A 20,707-nucleotide genomic window follows, 5' to 3' on the forward strand; every position below is an offset into this window, starting at 1 on the left:
TGTTTGCCGCCCTGCACCTCTTCTGGGAGGAAGGGCAGGATGTAAATTAAATTCATTCATTCATCATTTTCATTCATCATTTTATTTGAAAAAATTGTGCTCAAGGCAGCTTACAACAAGGTGAACAGAAATACATCTCAAAAACAATTGCAAAATCAATTCCCTAATAAGGAAAAATAATAAAACAGTAACACAACAACAAATACCTCTTAACCTCACCTCTTAAAAATACCTCTTAACCTCACCTGCTGAGTTATCCAATCCAACTTCTTCGGATGAAGATGAATCTGCTCTTTTAGCCTTACCTCTTTCCCTTTGGCCTACAGATCCCAATGATGTTGGGAAAGGTTTGTCCAGTTGTGATTCAATACCCCCAAAACCGACCCTTTCCCTCAGTGAAGCAGTACCCTCTCTCTTCGGAAGCTATTGATGGTATACAATCAGTTATTGAATCTCTCAAGTCCCAGGGTATTCTAGTCCCAACTGTTGGCGTGTGTGCGTTGTTGTGTGAAACAGCATACATTACGTTGGAGTTAAGTTGAGCAAGACACTTCTTCAGAGCATGTTAAGAGTCTTTATTGAAAGACATTAAGGCCAGAGGCTTAAGAGTAAATATATGTAGAGATTCTTCAGTCACCCCCCTTCTGGGTACATCTCCCTCCATAGATAAACGCAAAAGACAGCCTCTCAGCTCAGAGGCATAATTCAGAAGAAAAAAAACTCATAGACTCTGTTAGAACTTTCCCAGTCGCTATCAGATGGCTACCATAGCAACGGCCCTGGCAGTCCGTTCCCAGACAGGGCAAAGACATAACTCCCCCTTAACCACAGTTACGTCTTCAAACTTGCAGGCTTCATGGAAAACTACTAGAGACAGTAGTGCCTACTGGTCACCAGCCCAACACCAACAACCTCACCTTGTAATGCCCCAATACTTCCTGTTCGAAAGGAAGGACACTTTGATTCCCAGGGCAAGCCCATCTTTCATTTTGTACAGGACTTGCACATTATTAATTCTTTTGTTATTCCTATTCACCTTTTGTCCCAAACCCTGCTACTATCCTAACCTCTATCCCTGCCTCTGCTACAACCTTTACAGTTGTAGATCTTTGTTCTGCTTTCTTTTCTATACCTCTGCAACCTAATTCCTGGTTTCTGTTCACTTTTTCCTGGGAAAATTCTCAACTAAGTTGGTCTAGGCTATCTCGGGGATTCAGAGGTAGTCCACCCTGGTTTGCTCAGGCATTAAAAAAGGATTTAGATACCCTTACCTTCCCCTCCAACTCTACGCTGGTGCAGTATGTGGATGACTTGTTAATTGCGTCGCAAACATGACAGGACTGCCTTAATGACTTTCTCTTCTTCAGCAACTAGCAGCAAAAGGACATAAAGTTTCACAGGCAAAGCTACAGTTCTGCCAACCTGAGGATCTCTATCTGGGACATCGCATCTCCCAGGGCCAGTATCAGCTTGTGCAGGACCGCATCTCATCAGTTTTGTTGACCCATAGGCAGGACTGTCACTAGTTTTTTTTCATCAAGCCTGAAAGCAAGGAAGAGCAATAGCAGGGGTTAAGCTGCTTGAAGATCCTTGCTGAGCAAGGCCATCAAGGCCGTGCACCTGCAGCTACTAAGGCAAACAGGGAGATAAAGGCTGGAGAAGTTCTGCCAGCCTTCTGTGGGGGTTTTGTTTCAGTGTGGAGAGGTTCTTGTTAGGAGGTGTCGTGGGGGAAAGTGAAACCGCTTGTAAGCTGTATGCCTGCATGTCCAAAGTAAAGGACTTTTAAACTATCTCTTGCTCTTGGATTTCTTGTCCGCCTTACTCTCAACTGTAACTGCACTGGACACACGCAAATATCCGCAAACACCAACACCCCAGACCACAGACCAAACGTCAACTTTGTGGGTTTTGGAGAGCTGCTAATTATTACAGACACTGGATAGCAAATTTCTCTGCCCTTACTAAACCTCTCACTGTTCTTACAGCAGGAGAACTTCATGATCCCCTCAACTGGATTGCAGACTGTGAACTGGCTTTTACTTCCCTGAAGAAATCATTGGCTCAAGCTCCTGCTTTGGGCCACCCAGACTATGACAAACCTGTCTCCCTCTATTGCCACGAACGAGAGGGCTTTGCTTCTGGAGTACTCTGTCAACCCTTTGCATATAAGTTACACCCTATTGCCTACTACAGCACTGAACTTGATCCCGTGGCAAAAGGCTTCCCACCTTGTCTCTGAGCCCTTGCTCCTTCTGCTGTTCTGCTTCAGAAATCTGATGACTTAGTGCAGTGCCATCCCCTTACCCTGCTGGTTCCCCATTCTGTGCATTCTCCTTTGCTACACAGGAAAACAGTATCTTTCTTCTCAATGTCAAACTCGCTATGAAACCATTCTGCTAACCCCTCCTAATCTGGTCTTTGAACGCTGTCCCCCTCTCAATCCTGCTTCCCTTCTGCCCCTCCCCTCTGATGGAGAGCCTCATTCAATCCCTCCTCATGACTGTTTGCAGATCACTGAACATCTTTCTACCCCTCATCCTGATCTTCATGATGTTCCTTTGGACAACCCTGGTCTTATCCTTTTCACAGATGGCTCCTGCTTTAGAGATGACACAGGGGTTCTCAGAGTTGGTTGTGCTGTGTGCTCTCCACATGAAGTCCTAGAAGCCTTTTCTTTGCCTACTCTCCAGTCTGCCCAAGCTGCAGAGATCGTGGCTTTACAGAGATCTTGCACTCTGGCATCCGTCTGCTCTGCTAACATCTATACAGACTCCTCTTATGCCTTCAAAACTTGTCATTTTGTGGGTCAGATTTGGTCACACAGAGGATTCCTGACTTCAGCTGGCACACAAATCTCCTCCCAGGTCCAGGAAGCTGCTAAATGTGCCTGCCCACCAGTTCCAACCCGGTGATTGGGTCTTGGTTCATGAATTTTGGAGAAAAAATGCTCTTCAACCTTGATGGAAGGGTCCTTACCAGATTCTCTGGACAACATTCACTGCAGTGCACATTGCTGAGAGGACAGCTTGGATACACGTGTCTCACTGTCGGAAGGCCCAGCCACCTCAAGAGAGCGAGAGAGGCCAACTGGATCCTGACCAAGCACCAGATGAAAAGAGTGAGGAAAAGGACTCACTCCCTAAGGACCACCATCACTACAATCTGAGGAATGGCCCCCGCTCTGCCAGAGGACTTTGTGAGTGAGATCCTATCCTCTTGGGAGAAGTTAAGACTACAAATCCAAAGAGTGCCTGAGAAGGCAAGACAAAAAATATCTATCCCAGAGCCAATGAGGTGCAACCACTTCGGCAGACCAGCTCCTCAGGTTGGTTTTGAGCTTGTCGAAGTAGTGTGTGGCCCATTGGACTCTTTTGGACCTCCCCACACTGAAGTGGTGGGGCCAGTGATTTATTTAGGTAGAGAAAAGTGGGGCTTTATTGCTATTTGCTTGCTATTCCTTATTATCACTGCCATAATATGGGTTCTGCGGGACTTAGGCTTGTGCCCCTAGTGTTGTGCAGCCTTTTTTGCATGGTACACCCAGACTGGAGCCGGAACACATTCTTAAAACTAATGGTAGACCCAGAGCTTGGAAAAGTTACTTTTTTAAAACTACAACTCCCATCAGCTCCAGCCAGCATGGCCACTGGATTGGGCTGATGGGAGTTGTAGTTGAAAAAAGTAACTTTTCCAAGCTCTGGGTAGATCTTGCTAGAGGAATGAATAAGAGTACTTGCTGAGTTTAAAGAAGGTATCCCACTGGTTGGGATCCCTTTGAATTCAACTGGTTTTATCTCAGATGCCTGGCTTAGACGGGATGACTCCCTGAGAAGTCTTAACACTACTCAGTATGTGGCCCTGTCCGTATGGACAAAAGTGGAACTTTGTTTAAAGTTCATGGGGAAAACATTTGTCAGAAGTAGTCAATGAGATTGTGTTCTTCATCGAACCAAGGGTGAGTGGAATCTTAGCAGTTCCACAGGGCAGGTCATGAAGGACAGGCGAAGGGTATGGGAGCCATGGTGTGCAGCTCTCAGCCCCCAATGGCACTCATATTATAACAAAACCTGTACCCAAGATGAACCTACTTTAGCCATGGTTATGTGAGGTGAGGTGAGGAAGGGGCAAGGCGTGATGGATTTACCCACATCCTGTCTACCCTACTTGGAACAGCACATAATTACTGGTGGATCTGTGGACAGAAGGCTTGGAAAAACTTACCTGTTAATGCAAAGGGAACTTGTTATATTGGATTTCTGGCCCCTGGAATCAGAATCATGGAAGCCTTTCCTAAGGGACTGGTAAGAAATTATCAAAATGTAGCCCCTAGCCATAAAATCCTGGAAGCTTTTAAAGACGTTAAAGCTCCAGGTGAGTCTTGGCTGCGAGGTATCATACCTTTTTATGGGGCAGGAGCAAACTATATGGATATTTTTGTGCTTTACTTGAAAACTTTATGAATGAAACTGCCAGTGCCCAAGCTATGATTAACACTGAAGTCCAACAGATCCGACAACTCACCTTACAGAATCGCATAGCTCTAGACTACCTCCTAACATCACAGGGGGGAGTCTGCAATTTTATTGGTCCTGAATGCTGCACCCACATTGCTGATGGTTCTGTGAACATCACCAGATCAATTGAAAATTTTCATCTGTTAGTATCCAAGGTGCATGAGGTTAGAACCTCTGGGTGGCAGTGGATTCCTGGGGAGTGGTTCAGTGGATTAAAAGGTTGGATTAATCAGTCCTTTTAGGACTACTCTTGGGTATAGTGTTCCTTTTTGCCCTATACATCATAGTAAATTGTGTGCTGTTTTGTTTGAAGAGCACCATGCCAAAGACCACCCAAATGTTAACACCTGCTGAAGTGAAGCAAATTTACTTGGAATTGATAAACAATGGATGGAGGTGAAGGAGGAAGTGTTATCTATCATGCAAATTGGGATGGAACTTGAAAATAGTCCCAAAGGGGGGAATGAGGAAGGTTCTGGCTGCCGTTCTTTCTAGGCAGGAGAGTCATGTAGACAATAGTGAATAGAGCTGCTGTAGCAGACTGATCATGTGCCAAGGATACTGATATCACAGGAATGCATAGAGGAGGGTGGCTAGTATGGGGGCAGAGCATCAAAGTAGCATAGAATAATTGGATGAGACTGTTGCTATGGCTATGACATATATTTGTCTGTACCCAACCACCATTTTTTAGTCCAGTTATGTACTTTGCTCCAGTAAAGCACTTTGCTGAATAAATAACCTTAAAACAGGCTTTGGCTTTGTTATTGAGTCTCCTCCAAAAAGAACCTAGTTGTAAATTCAACGACATACAACAGCAAGCAAAAACAACTTTCCAATATTGTGAGCATAATAAAAAAAACTTTAAAGATTTTTCTTTACGTAAATAAATAAATAAATAAATAATCAGTGTCTTTGTTGTGAAAGAAGGGGGAAATGCCCCACCAGAAAACTCGCCCCTTCTCCCACTTGTGAAATGACAATTGAGTGAATACACAGAGTACTGTACTAACCGCCAATTACCTATGGAAATTGCCCATGTTTCACCACAGCAGACGAAGATGGCCTGTCCCAAAAGAATGGCTGTTGTGGTGGATAATGACAAGGCGTTCCTGAGAGAGACATCCCAAAGGGCCTTTAGTAAGTATTTAAGGCCATCATTCAGGCTGCAGCCCAACAATCTCTTCCCACACACAGCTCACCTAGTGTCACAGTGGAAAGACATAGGAAACAACCATACACTTCTTTCAGACACGCAGTGCACACTCTCCAAATTCTGACACAGCCATTGTGGTGAGCCTTCTGCTGGATAAATCGCTCCCTCGCATGCTGCTGAGGTACAAAAATAGAAACTTCAACCAAGGCAAAGGAGACTGGGCTGAGCGAGACAAAGGGGTGCATTTGAACAGCTCCCTCATTCCAGAAAGAAAAGATTTCAGGTAAAGAAATGGTGGTACACACTTTTATAAGGTATTGCCTGAGAGAGAGAAACAAGTAGGGAATAGGGATCATTATTTATTGACTCATTTATCTATGTGTAGACTTTTTTACCCCACTCATCATCTGAAAAGGCTCCTTCCAGAACAGCTTACAGATCAGTAAGAAGACAGTCCCTGCCCTCAGGCTCACAGTCTAAATGATGGGACACAAGAGGAAAAATTATGGGGAGGAAGGAGGGGAAAGGCAAACTAAGGTACCAATTGTGGAAGTCATACCATTCTTATAACAACCAGCTGGAATGGAAACGGTTTAGAGAGTGTAGGAACCTGAGGAAGCTGGTCTCTCAGCAAAGTTGATGGACTGGCTCTTCTTCCAATCCTTCCTCTGTTACAGCCTGATAGGGCAGCTGCTGCCGAGGAAGTATTTCTGATTCTGAGCTGCATCCCATCAGATAAGCCAAACACTTTCATCAGCTGATTGACTCCATGCAGATCCTATGCACATCAATGTCTTGAACAAAAAAACTACACAGATGTGCAAAAAGTATCATTCACAGTGTGATCCTACACAGCTCTCCTAAGAGGTAAGTCCTATTGAGTTTAATGGGTCTTACTCCCAGGTAAGTATGCATAGGATAGCACAGTAAATTTCTTTAGAAACTGAACACCTCTTACTGAATGTGTTTGGTAGTGCCGTTTGATCTTCATCTCTCGGTTTTTTAACCCAAGGTTTTTCCCCCTGCCCCATGACTCATAAGAGCTTCGGGAACCAAAGGAGTGGAGGAGGAATGGTTAGAGCCCCATCCCCATGTGCTGTCGCCTGCTCCAAAATGGAGGCATCTGTGCCTGCTTTTGCAAAAAGAACATTTCACTGGGAAGCATTCGGCTCAGAACAGTGGAGAACTTTTTTCTACATCTCTCATTCAAAGCATCTGCTATCTGAAAGTAGGGTTGCCAGGTTCTTGGCCTGAGACTCATCCTGTTTCTTTAGGAGAAGAGAAAGTCAGCCAAGTGCAGGTGTTCATGCAACCCTGTAATGGGAAAAACCACAAGGTGGAATTCTCCTTCCCCCCTGCACAACTTTTAAAGATACAGAAGACCTCTTGCAGGCTGGGCCTGGCAACCAAAATGTCTTCTGTATCTTTAAAAGTTGTGGAGGAGGGAGGGAGAATTCCACCTGGTGGTTTTTCCCATTACAGGGTTGCAAGAACACCTGCACTTGGCTGACTTTCTCTTCTCCTAAAGATACAGGATCAGTCGCAGGCCAAGAACCTGGCAACCCTATCTGAAAGCCAAACACTGTCCTGAAGCAATCTTTCCCACTCACTCATCTGTGTGTGTGTGTGTGTGTGTGTGTGTGTGTGTGTGTGTGTGTGTGTGAAAGAAATAGGCAGGTTACTAAACAATATTGCTCAATATAAATGAAATAAAATTAAATATAACACTGTATTGAGGAATGTTAAACATTCCATAAACTTTCACACCCTGCCTTGCAATAGACAGCATTATTTGGCAATGATCCATATATAAACTGGCAGATGTGACTGAGGTCTTGATGGGCTGAAGGATTTACAAACTCCTAAGCCAGAGCTGGCCCTACCTTTAGGCAGAGTGACACAGCCACCTCAGGTGACAGATGTTGGAAGGCTGGGGTAGATCCCATCCCTAGCTATTTTATGTATACTCGTTATTTAACAGTTTTCTTGATTTAATCTGTGTTTTAATTTTGTTATGTACACTGGTTAGACAGTCTATACATCTTTCTCAAGAAATAAATATATTTTAAATGCATGCAGCCCAATTACTTGTTATATCTCATAATGGATACCCAATCAGAAAAACAGTTGCTTCTGAGAAATAAATGGGTGTGATCTTAAACGGAGGTAGATGGAGTGTACTGCTGGCTGTCCTCCTTAAATGGCATGCCTATTTGTTGTTATTGCATTTATTTGTCACTTTATACAAAAAGATGTCTCAAAGTGAATTAATGCCAACATCTAATACAAAACAGCTAAATCTCACTTAACAGACAGGTAAAGAAAACAACAAAATAAAGTTCTTAAAAGTAGTCATCCAACTCCATGGACTGCCTTCAAGTCGATCCTGACTTATGGTGACCCTATGAATAAGGTTTTCATGATAAGCGGTATCCAGAGGTGGTTTACCATTGCCTCCCTCTGAGGCTAAGAGGCAGTGACTGGCCCAAGGTCACCCAGTGAGCTTCATGGCTGTGTGGGGATTCGAATCCTGGTCTCCCAGGTCGTAGTCCAACACCTTAACCACTACACCACACTGGGTCTCAGTCATCCAACAATACCATACAAATCCTAAGCAACTCTATTAAAGATGAGCATCATCAAAGTAATAGCCAAAATCATACCACAGTATGATCCAAACGACAACTAAAAACACTGGGCAAGCAGAAATAAACAGTCTATATGCCTTTCTAAATAAATAAATATAGTTTAAAGGAATGCAACCCTATGGCTTGTTATACCTCATAACTGATAACTGATTAAGGGTGGAAAGTTGCTTCTGTGGAATAAACATTGGGTTAGCCTTTGTCTTTTGAGGAAAGCAGACAGGGAGAGAAGTGGACAGTACTTCCTAATGGTTTGTGATACTGCTTCTCTTATCTCATTCAAGATGGATCTAGCCAATGGAACCACAGTCCAGGAATTCATTTTGCTAGGGTTTGAAATTGGGCAGCAGAAACGGTTCCTGCTCCTTGCCATTTTTGCTGTTCTCTACATCCTCACCTTGGTTGAGAACATCACTATCATCATGCTGGTACATGTAGATGCCCACTTGGCCTGTCTTCCCATGTACATCCTGCTGAGCAACTTCTCCTGGCTAGAGATGTGCTACGTGTCCACCACTGTGCCCCGGATGCTCTTCGACCTGGCATTCCCACACGGGATCATTTCCTTCCATGAGTGCTTCCTCCAGTTCTACATCTTCTTCTCTCTCGGCGACACCGAATGCTTCTTCCTATCAGCCATGGCCTTGGATCGGTACTTGGCCATCTGCCACCCGCTGCGTTACCCACAAATGATGTCCAAAGATTCCTGCTATGCCCTGGTGGCAACTTGTTGGACCTTTGGCTTTCTGTGGCACATTGTCCCAGTTATTTTGATCTCCAAGTTGTCTTTCTGTGGCCCCAACATCATTGACCATTTTGTATGTGATCCTGGGCCAGTTCTCTCACTGGCTTGCTCTCCACGCAAAAACATTCTTGTCATCTACCAGTTTTCCATGGATGCTATGGTTATCCTAGGCAACCTGTTATTTGTTGTGCTATCCTATGGCGCTGTGATTTTCACACTGATGAAATCTTCTAGCCAAGGCAGTCGCATGAAAGCCTTCTCCACCATATCCTTCCACCTAATAGTGGTCACCCTTTTCTATGGCACAGTGGCGGGGATGTACGTAGCTCCGAGTGGAAAAAGTCACTCACACGTCTCCAAATTAGTAACACTCTTCTACACTGCAATTACACCATTTCTGAATCCTTTGATCTACTGTCTGAGGAATGATCAGGTGAGGGAGGCACTGGGCAGGTTGAAGAGGAGAAAGATGACAGAAGGAGGAAGTCGAATCTCCACTAAAAGGGATCGAGGTCCACTCAGGCTTCCATCTATCCGTGGTCGGTAAAATGAGTACCCGGCATATGCTGGGGGGTAAAGAAAGGCCAGGGAAGGAACAGGCAATCCCACCCCATATATACAGTCTGCCTAGTAAACATCGCAAGACGGCACCCTAAGAGTGCGGTGACACCTTTACCTTTATGTTTCACCTGTGATGGAGACAAATCTGAACAGCAGCTAGGTTTTGTATCTTCAAAACTTTGGCAATAAAAGCTGGGCGGCTTTGGGAGGAAGGGCGGGATACATTTTTAATAAATAACTATCTTGTGATTCACCTGCCCAGTGGTCACAAGTCGTAACTGCATAGCACCTGATAATGCCCCTTTTGAATGCCTGCTAACTCCTTCCTTATTCCATCTTAAGGGAAGACTCCACGGCTCCAACAACAGCCAGCCTATTCCCTCGCCCACCCCTCTTCTCATCTTGCTTTCCATCTGGCCTGATGAGGAGTTATGGGAATTCGAAAGCTTGCACACTATTTAGTGACATTTTGGTTGGCCTAATAAACATGTTGATCTAATGTGGATTTGGATATTCTTCTTATGGGCCAAGATGGCTACCTTTTGCTTTCACCAGAAGCCCACTCCACAGCAACTGGGCGCAGGGTTTCCAGTGTGGTTGCCCCTTTTCTGTGGAACAGCAGCCCTGCTGAGCTACGACAAGTGCCTACTCTCTGTACTTTGTGGAAACAATTGAAGGCATTTTTGTTTTGACAAGCTTTTCCAGCTGGATGAAAAGGTCTCTGCCTTAGATCTTTGTTTTGTATTGCTTTAAAACCTATTTTCAGTTGCTTCTTTGTGCTGTTTTTAAAACTACTTTAGCAGGTTTTATGATGTGACTGTAAATCACCTTGAGACATATACATAAAAAGTGATTAACTGATTAATCCACTAATTAATTAATAACGAGAGAAAGGAAGAGGAAAACAAAAACAAACCAAGATACCAGTCCTCTAACAAGAGAGATAAATGTCATGCCACCCTGGGTTCCTTCTGGGAGGAAGGGAAGGATATAAATTTGAATCATCATCATCTGTTTACAATGTGGACAAGAGTGGCGCTTCTCCTTCCCAAATGATTTTATTGTGCTCAATCGGGATACCCAAAAAACCAAAGTGGGGACAGAGGTCAGGGAGGAACCCATTGCAAGGATGCTTCCCTCTTGCTTTGAGAACTAGAATACAATGCACAAATGTTATCTTGACAAATTGTTAGGCGGTAAGTCACATAATAAATAAAAGAAAGTGAGTTATGTCTTCTTTCTATGTGGCAGCCCCAATTGTGTGCTTTTTGTATTTCATAAAGTGGAGTGAAATAATTCCAGAGCTTGGAAAAGTTACTGTTTTGAACTACAACTCCCATCAGCCCAATCCAGTGGCCATGCTGGCTGGGGCTGATGGGAGCTGTAGTTTTAAAAAGTAACTTTCCCAAGCTCTGATTATAATTCTATGTAAAATGCATGTAATGTACTTTTTATATGGTCACAAGGAGGTTGTGTTCAAACAAGCTTAGAAGTCCCCTTCAGACCTTCCCTCTGCGTAAGGGAAGTGTTATTTTTTTTTTGAGGGGGGGGAGAGTTGAGCAGGTGCACCAGTCACCCTGGTGACATGAGGGGACAGGGCGAATGGATGCACCCCCACCTCCAAACACACTTTTTTGCCCTCGCATGTTCAGGCTGAATGCCTGAAGGTGGCTTGTGTTATGCATGGTACTCAAAGGGCGAGATGAACATTCTTGATTATTTCCCAGCATAGTTTTGGGGTATCTTGATTGGACAACGCAAAATACATCAGAGGGATGGTCCACTTGTTCAAATGGTGAACACATTTGTTTGACCCCTTAGACTTAGGGAAGGGCCGTAGGTCAGTGGTAGAGCATCTGCTTTGCATGCAGAAGGTCCCAGGTTCAATCCTTAGCATCTCCAGGTAGGCTTGGGAATGTTCCTTGAAACACTGGAGAGCGGCTGCCAGACAGTGTAGGTAATACTGACCTATATGGACAACTGGTCTGGCCCGGTATAAGGCAGCGTCCTTTGTTCTTTTCCAGAGCTCTAATATGGAAAGGGCAGAGGGGGAGGGGAACGAGTGCAAGGTTGTTGGGGGTGCGGCCAGCATACAAGTTCCCCAACCCTCTCTCCATGTATATTTACCCTCATGCGTTCAGGCTGAACAACTGAATAGGGCATCATGACATATATTAGCATATTAAAAAACACTAACTCAAGAAAACAAACAAGTTTCTGATCAATAATTCATTCATAAGTCAGATACATCTAGCAAAACAAATGTACAATACATCCCTTGATTTCTAACATTATTTTGCTTATATTTGTTATTCTAAGTACTGATTTGTCCATTTTTTTTTCATTTTGATACCAGATCTCCATCTGTTGTGTCCTGTGAAACCCTGCTGTTTTACAGTAAATGACTTACTACAGCTACTCCAACCATAATCACAACTACCACTCCAATTATTGCTACTACTATTGGGTGATATCCAATCTCAGTCATACTCACAGTACAATATAGTTGCATAAGCTCATTTATTTCAGTGGCTCCGTTCTGAGCACGAATAACATTAGAGGTTCACTCTCTTTAGGCCAGCAGCGAAAGAGAATGGTTACACCTGGAATATCCAACATAGTGCCTTTCAGATGTTGTTGACCCATGGTCAAAGATGATATGAAGGGCACCACATTAGCTACCCCTGCCATACATGAATCTCTAAAAGGCACTAACATAGCTCTGATCAAGCTATACTATGGTTAAGTGTTTAGTGTTACATGTGCAAGCTTGGGGCTCATGCACTCTCTAATCCTCGCTCTTCCTCCAGCTTGGCTGCAAGGATAAGATCAGAAGGTCTTGCTTCTGTTTGTTCACCACCATTTCCTTTACACTTAGGCTGTAAACACACTAGTCGCCAGCGCAAAGCATTTCCGTTAGCCACACTTGGAGGGGGAATGGGTTGATCTGCCGATCAGTTACGAAATCTCTTTGAAGCTGATTTTTTTTTAAAAAAAATGCATTCAAGCTGCTCCCACCAGGTTTTACAGTAAAAAGGGGTGGGGTTTGACTAGCATGATGTGCCCGCATATGCAGAAGGGAGAGGTGGAGATGCACTGGAACCGACAGAACAGTGAGTGTGTGACATGCACAAGTTTAGGACTCATGCACTCTTTACTCCTCCTCCACCACGGCTACAAGAATAAGATTGAAAGCTTTTGATTCTGTTTTCAGTTCACCACAGTTTATACATCCATACCCTAAACTGGATAATTTTAACTATGATTTTGGGAAAGAAGGGGATTTCATAAACCATGCTGAAGTTGGCATGTTTCAATAAAATATACATTTCTTGAAACTAAACACAGATCCACTTTGTCCAGATCCACACATAACAATAAACTGCCATTAGTTAAAGGTAAAAGTGAACTTTTTTTATCACCTACTTGTGGCCGCGCTGCAGAAGGAATGGGGAGGGGGAAGACACACACAACGGGGGGGGGGGTTGCATGGAGATAGTGTAGATTCTCCCCAGACCAGGCCCTTCACTGGTCCTGCTTCATACCCAAGTGGTTTTGCCTGGCTGGAACATGTCCATGAACTCTGATAATGCCTGGATAGAGGATAAAGAGGGTGTGTAGAAACAAGCCTACTCTAGAAAGGTAAATTTTACATTAGTTTCTCCACCTGCTTTTGTTTCTGGCCCTGCCCACCACTGGCATTTGGCCCTCAGTCGTTTGCCCAGAAGGGAATGTGGCTCTCAGCCTGAAAAAGTTTCCTCACCTCGGCACTACTCCACCATAGTTTAGTGTTACATCCAAATGAGGACAGTATGTCTTAGAAGAGCAGCATTAGTCCATTTTTCTTACTTATATTGCTTTCCCGCTATTAACATTGATACAGTTATATCCTGTGGGTCTAATTCTAGATTGTAAACTTCTTTGGTAAAGTGCCATGCACAATGATGGCACTATAAATGAATAAATAATATGACTATTTTCTGTGTAATTGTATAGAAACAGTCAGAAACTTGTCCATAATGCATTCCATCAACTTAATTGCACAAAGGTTTCCATATTTAGCAAAACAGAGAATCCAGAAAAACAACAATTACCTGTGGAAATTTCCTGTACTTCACCATGGCAGAGGGAGGCCACGAGTCCCTAAAGAGATGCTATTTTGGTGGATAACAACAGTGTTCTTGAGGGATATATTCCCAAGGGTCACCAAATGCTTGTCAGAGACATTGTGGATAAAAATCTACGTACAGGCCCACAGTCTCTTTCCACTAAGATAAGCCCATGGCCCCTCAATGCCAAAGCACAACAAGGGATGTCCCTACTGTTGGACGGATCAGCAGTTTGAAAACTGCAGAGGTACTGAAATGAGATTTTTACCAAGCCAAGGGAAGATAAGGTGGGAGGAGAAGAATGTAGCAGGATGGGTGGAATGGGTGACATTTCCAACAATGAAAGTTTGATTTTTCAAGGAAATATAGATAGACATTATAAAGTTCTGCCCAGAAAGAGAGAGAGAGGAATAGGAAGTATGGAATGATGAAAAGTGGCCAAAAATTTCCCAGTTGCACCCTTGGTATTAATTTCACTTATGCCAAAGACTTTGATCAGCTGCTTTTGTCAACTCTGTGAAGTTCTTTCAAAAACAGCATAGAAGCCATCTTGGCAATAAAGTATTATTGATGTTGTTGTTGTTGTTATCCCTCATCATCTTGCAAAAAGCTCCAATACATTGTTTAGTTTCCTTATGAGCAACATATTTCTTACTAAATATTCCAGAATTTGTCCCCCTCGCATTTTAAGAACATAAGTAACCTAGCTGATGAGGCCAGTAGTCCACCTAGTCTAGCAACCTGTGCTCACAGAATCAGCGGCCAACCAGGTGCCCATGAGAAGCATGCAAGCAGGGTCTGAGCCCAAGACAACATTGCTTTCCTGCGGTTTCCAACAACATTCAGGAGCATACTGCCTCTGCTATTTTAGATTGTTAGCACCATTTGTTAATGACCCATAGTGAAAGCAGCAGTTGTGACAGAGTTACACACCTCCCAGTATGTTTTAATCCTGACTTCTGTAGCCATAAGCTCCCTGACAGGTGTTGAGAAGTTCTCTGTGGCAGGGGAGGAGAATAAATTCATGGCAGCTACTGATTTCTGGCTAATGGTAGGATCAGGCTGATCGTCTCTTTGTTGATTTTGCAGTGCTCTTGCCTGGAAATTTTAAAAACATAGGAAGCTACCATCCACTGTGTCAGACAATAGGTTCATCTAGCTCAATATGACCACAGTGACCAACAGCAGCTCTCCAGGGTTTCAGACAGGAGTTTCTCCCAGCCTTACCCGGAGAAGCCAGGTCTTGAACCTGGGACCTTCTGCATGCAAAGCAGAAACTCTACCACTAAGCTACGACCCTTCCTCATAATGCCGCATCAGGAGCAGTCAGGAAGGAAATACAATGGCTTAGGATTGTAATCAATGAAGACCTCATCTGAAGAATTGTATCCAGTTCTGAGTGCTACATTTTGAGAAGGACCTCAACAGACCGAAGGGTGTCCAAAGGCGAGTGACAAAGATGGTGAGTGATCTGGAAGCCAAGTCCTATGGGGAATGGTTGAAAGAGCTGGATATGTTTAGCCTAAAGAAGAGAAGATTTTACTTAGTTGAAAATGAATTTTGTGAATTCCTGCTCCCTAAATCACTTACCATCTGCATTTCACCTGTTTATTCCTGTATCTGAAAGAGTAAAGAAGGACTAAGAGGAAGAGACTTGGTCAAGCTAGTATCTGTTAATATTGCTTGCTAAAATGACAAGATGAACCCAGTGGAAATATTTCTGGAGCTTCAAAGTAATTATGCGTCATCTTGGCTTCTCTTCTCCCTCTTTCAGACAAGGTCACGGAGACCAAAGGGCCATCGCTCAGTGGCAGAGCACCTGCTTTTCATGCAGAAGGTCCCAGGCATCATCATGGCGTCTCCTGGTAGGGCTGGGAGAGACCCTTGCCTGAAACTGGAAAGCTGCTGCCAGTCAGTGCAGGCAATACTTGTTGGCAGCGGTGGAATTTGCTGCGTGTTCCCAGAGGTTCCAGTGCAGTCCTGCCAGAGAAGTAGCCCAAGACATGAGACCGACACACAGGCCTTTTAGTCTTAAGAGTCTTTTACTGACATTAATGGTTAATACAGATAAGAATACTTTCCTAACGCTACTAACACCCCACACACACCAAGCGGTTTCGGTTTCAAGGCTTTATAGTCAACAGAAGCTCTGTTCCACCTGCATATCTGTCCTTGAGCTTTCTGCAAGCCTTAACCCTTCCTTGGCATTCCTGACTGTCTTTGTGGAAAACCAGACCACTAGACTTTCCAGCAGCCTACAAAACTGTGGTAGATAGACCAATACTCTGGCTCAGCATAAGGCAGCATTGGTCTGTCTACCAGAGTATTGCCTACACTGACTGGCAGCAGCTCTCCAGGGTTTCAGGCAGGGGTCTCTCCCAGCCCTACCAGGAGATTCCATGAAGTGAACCTGGGACTTTCTGCATGAAAAGCAGATATTCCACCACTGAGCGATGGCTTTTTGGTCTCCATGACCTTGTCTAAGAGGGAGAAGAGAAGAAGCCAAGATGACGCATAACTACTTTGAAGCTCCAAAATGTTCCTAGGATGCTTTATAGGAAGAGTAGTTCTTTAAGAATCTGTAGAAAATATGGTGCCTTTTTGCTTACTAAAATTGTCACTATTGAATTTTCCATGTCCTATGATCTCATACCATATCTTATTATGTATTGTTTGACATCTGGATGGAGACTAAGTTTTTATAAAGTGTTTTCTCTCAAGTAATTTGATTAATATTTAATGTCTCTACAATACTGTCAGGACCCACAAAAAATACAGATGTATGCTTTTCATTAGTAATTACACACATTCTGGTTAATACAACCAATTCAGGATTTGCTTAGCCACTGAGATGTAAGAACTTATCTGTAAGAAGCTTATGGTGGTACAGCGTGATCTGAAACATATGGAGTGTGAGGTACAGCAGCCCCTTTCCGAACTCCACCTAATCTGCATTCCTTCTTTCAATGGAAGCAATGAGACAGGGAGCTGATACTTGCTTATGGTCTGTGCTGATGGTTCTGTTTTCCAATTGCAGATGGAGATGGCCAATGGGACCACAGTCAAGGAATTCATTTTAGTGGGCTTTGGAGAAACGGTTCCTGTTCCTCATCGTTTTCAGCATTCTCTATGTTCTCACTTTGGCTGAGAACATCCTGATTATCACACTGGTGGTTCTGGACACCCATTTATCCCAGCTTCCCATGTACATCCTGCTGAGTAACTTCTCTTGGTTGGAGGTGTGCTACGTGAGTGCAACTGTGCCCCGTATGCTCTTTGACCTGGCGTCCCCTCATGGAGGGATCATTCCCTTTCATGCCTGTTTGGTCCAGGTCTACTTCTTCTTTTCTCTTGGTAGCACCGAATGCTTCTTCCTCTCAGTCATGGCCTTAGATCGGTATTTGGCCATCTGCCACCCTCTGCGTTACCCACAAATCATGTCCCCAGAGTCCTGCTATGTCCTGGTGGCTACTTGTTGGGTCCTTGGCTTCCTATGGAACATTGCCCCAGTGACTTTGATCTCCACGTTGTCCTTCTGTGGCCCAAACATTATTGATAATTTGTTATGTGATCCTGGCCTAATACTGTCCCTAGCCAGTCCTCCACTAGGAAATGTTCCTTTCATCTGTCAGATTTCTATGACTTCTGGGGTTTTAGTAAATATCTTCTTTGTTGTGCTCTCCTACGGTACTGTGATTCTCACTCTGGTGAAAACATCTAGCCAGGGCAGTCATAAGAAGGCTTTCTCCACCATTTCTTTCCACCTAATTGTGGTGACACTTTTCTATGGGTCAGTGGCAGCGGCTAATTTAATTCCACGGGGGGAAAGCCAGTCAGATATCAATGCAGCAGTGACACTGTTCTACACTGCTGTCACACCCTTTCTCAACCCCCTGATCTACTGTTTGAGGAATGATCAGGTGAAAGAGGCCCTGGGCAGGTTGTTGACGAGAATGGAGAAATGACAGAATTGAATTGTGACAGTGTAAAAAAGAAGCAGACTGCTTCATTGAAGAGACCATGAATGTGTTTACAGTTTTGACCAGAGGTATGACCATCCCTCCTCATTGCGGATGATTGAAAATTTTGATTCAGTTCACATTTCAAGATGAATCTATCAAATTCACATTCTGACACAATATGAGGACTGAAACATAGTCATCCTTTGAAATTCACACTTATCTAAATTTTGCAATGCAGTTTGCCATCCAAATAATGCTTACAAAAATGCATATGATAGGGGAAACTGTGCATAAAATGAACATCAGTGAAGATAACATACAAAAATGCATTATATGATGAGAAGTTGCTTGAAAAATGTGTACATTAGGCAAAATTGCATACAAAAATATGTTGTTTTGGATTTTCCATAGACAGGGTAAATTCAGGTTAAATGGAGAAAAAAAATACAAGTTGGCATTTTGGTGCTGATGACATTGTGTGTGTGTGTGTGTGTGTGTGTGTATGTTATGTGCCTTGAAGTTGATTACGACTTATGGTGACCCTATGAATCAGTGACCTCCAAGAGCATCTGTCATGCACCACCCTGTTCAGACCTTGTAAGTTCAGCTCTGTGGCTTCCTTTATGGAATCAATCCATCTCTTGTTTGGCCTTCCTCTTTTTCTACTCCCTTCTGTTTTCCCAGCATTGTTGTCTTTTCTAGTGAATCATGTCTTCTCATGATGTGTCCAAAGTATGATAACCTCAGTTTCATCATTTTAGCTTCTAGTGACAGTTCTGGTTTAATTTGTTCTAACACCCAATTATTTGTCTTTTTCGCAGTCCATGGTATCCGCAAACGCCACATTTCAAATGAGTTGATTTTTCTCTTATCCACTTTTTTCATTGTCCAACTTTCACATCCATACGTAGAGATCGGGAATACCATGGTCTGAATTATCCTGACTTTAGTTTCAGTGATACATCTGAAGAAACCTGGAGAACTGAATTTAAGATTGGAAAAATGAGAAACAGAAAGAAACAAAATTGATAGATCTTTCCATCCCTTCTCCTCATCACATTGTACTGTTCAGTTAGGATGCCCCAACATGAGACCAGCCCTACCACTAGGTGGAACGAGTAAGCTGTCTCAAGTGATGGGTGGCAGGGAGCAGTGGCCAGTTGTTGGAGGACAGAGGTGTGTGCACCCCTTAAACTATTCTGCTGCCCTTAGATATAGTAGAGGATGCTGTCCCATTGCCAGTAATTGAAGTAAGACTCAATGGCCAGGCTGGTCAGCTTCTACATGTGGTGGAAGTGGGGGGCACTCTGTCCACACAGGCAGTAAATTATCTACGGATAGCTCAAAAACTAAGCTGGAGATAAGTTCAGGTAGGGATGTGTACAAGGGGGTTCCCTTTTCCCTTTGAGAACTAGATGCAAATCACAATCCTTATCTGGTAGGATTTCTTTGGTGTATGTCTATTGTAATAAATGAAATTAAACTGGATTATCTATATAACAGCGCCATTTGTGTGTTTTCATCTGCAAAATGTAGTAACAGAGGAGAGATTTAATTTTTTTCCCCAGTTATGGTGACATTATTCTATGGGTCCGTGGCAGGGATTTTACTTAAGGGATGGTGGAGAAAACCACTCTACACTAGGGATGGGTGAGAATTTTGATTCAGTTCACATTGCAAGCAGAATTTATCAAATTTGCACTTTCTGAAACAATATGAGAACCAAGACACATCCATCCTTCAAAATTCGCATTTATTAGAATTTTGGGATGCAGATCGCCAACTAAACAATATGGTTTAGGTGAGAAGGAGAGGAGAAAAACCAAAGCAAGTATGCTATCACTCCACTGAGGAGACTGTGCATGTGCTTACTGTTTTGACAACAGGGATACCTTTCTCTCCTCATGCACTTTAAACTGCTCGGTCAGGATGCCTCAGAACAGGGCCAGCCCTATGATTAGGCAGCATGAGATAGATACCTCAGGCCAGGCCCGACACCAGCAGGTGGCCAGGTTGGGCACTGCCCCTTACTCTGAGAGGAGCCCCTACTGCTGGGACTGGGCAGATATAGCTCCTGATCCACAATCCACACTAGCATCAGGTCACAGAGTGTGTGCCCTGTAACACAATGCTGACACAGTTGGCGGAGTGGCAGCCACCTTCCCAGGCACCCCTCCATGCTGCCAGCACAGGCTGGCCATACAACTTCCTGTGGTGGCACAGCAGCATGTCGCCGTGTGTTCATGCTTTCCATCACTCAAGATGGCAGTGTGGGCATCAACATGGCCCACCATCATCTTGGGTGATGGCAGGCATGTGCACAGAATATGCTATTTAAGGCCCCAGTGGTAACAGCAGTAGTGCCACTGCTGCTGAGGGACACTGTAGTCTGGTGCCCAAGGGCCCACTGCAATGGATGCTGGGAAAAAGGATTGGCAGTGAGATATTTGAGGACATAGCTCTCTCTATACACCTTCTAAATAGCCTGTTGCTCTCAGGCAGAGTGGAGGGTGCTGTCCTTCTGCCAGTAACTGAAGATCACTTCCAGATGACCTGTTTATTGAGCGTCCATCCTAAATTGTTTACGGGGAGATTAGATCAGAGCTTGGAAAAGTTACTTTTTTGAACTACAACTCCCATCAGCCCAATCCAGTGGCCATGCTGGCTAGGGCTGATGGGAGTTGTAGTTTAAAAAAGTAACTGTTCCAAGCTCTGGATTAGATGACATTGGTTATTCGTGGAGCATTCATTCTCATTTGTTTACAAGGAGGTTATATGATTTTGTAGCAAGCAAATGTAATCCCACACTTTCCCATCACTTTCCCTAACACAAAAGTCCAGTGGGGGGGTGCGCAAATAATAATCTACTACTACTGCTATGCATGGAATTTGGGGGTGGTGTGTCATCCTGTCCATTGCTTTAACAGCAAAATTGTCTGGGCCAGCCCTGCCATAAATAAATAAACAAACAAACAAACTAGGACAAGGGTCAGGAAGGAGCTTTTCCCCTGCCAC

General features: G+C 43.8%; 1 protein-coding gene across 1 annotated transcript; it reads left to right on the forward strand.

The window, feature by feature from the left end:
• The first annotated feature begins 8,599 nt into the window (after positions 1–8,599).
• LOC133367416 (olfactory receptor 2M2-like) lies at positions 8,600–17,695 on the forward strand. Its single transcript, XM_061591520.1, has 3 exons — positions 8,600–9,545; positions 11,443–11,461; positions 16,852–17,695. The coding sequence occupies exons 1-3, from the start codon at positions 8,600–8,602 to the stop codon at positions 17,693–17,695; spliced, it is 1,809 nt and encodes a 602-aa protein (XP_061447504.1).
• Positions 17,696–20,707: the final 3,012 nt, after the last annotated feature.

The sequence above is a fragment of the Rhineura floridana genome, chromosome 11 (genome assembly GCF_030035675.1).
Source record: "Rhineura floridana isolate rRhiFlo1 chromosome 11, rRhiFlo1.hap2, whole genome shotgun sequence".
NCBI classification, from domain to species: domain Eukaryota; kingdom Metazoa; phylum Chordata; class Lepidosauria; order Squamata; family Rhineuridae; genus Rhineura; species Rhineura floridana.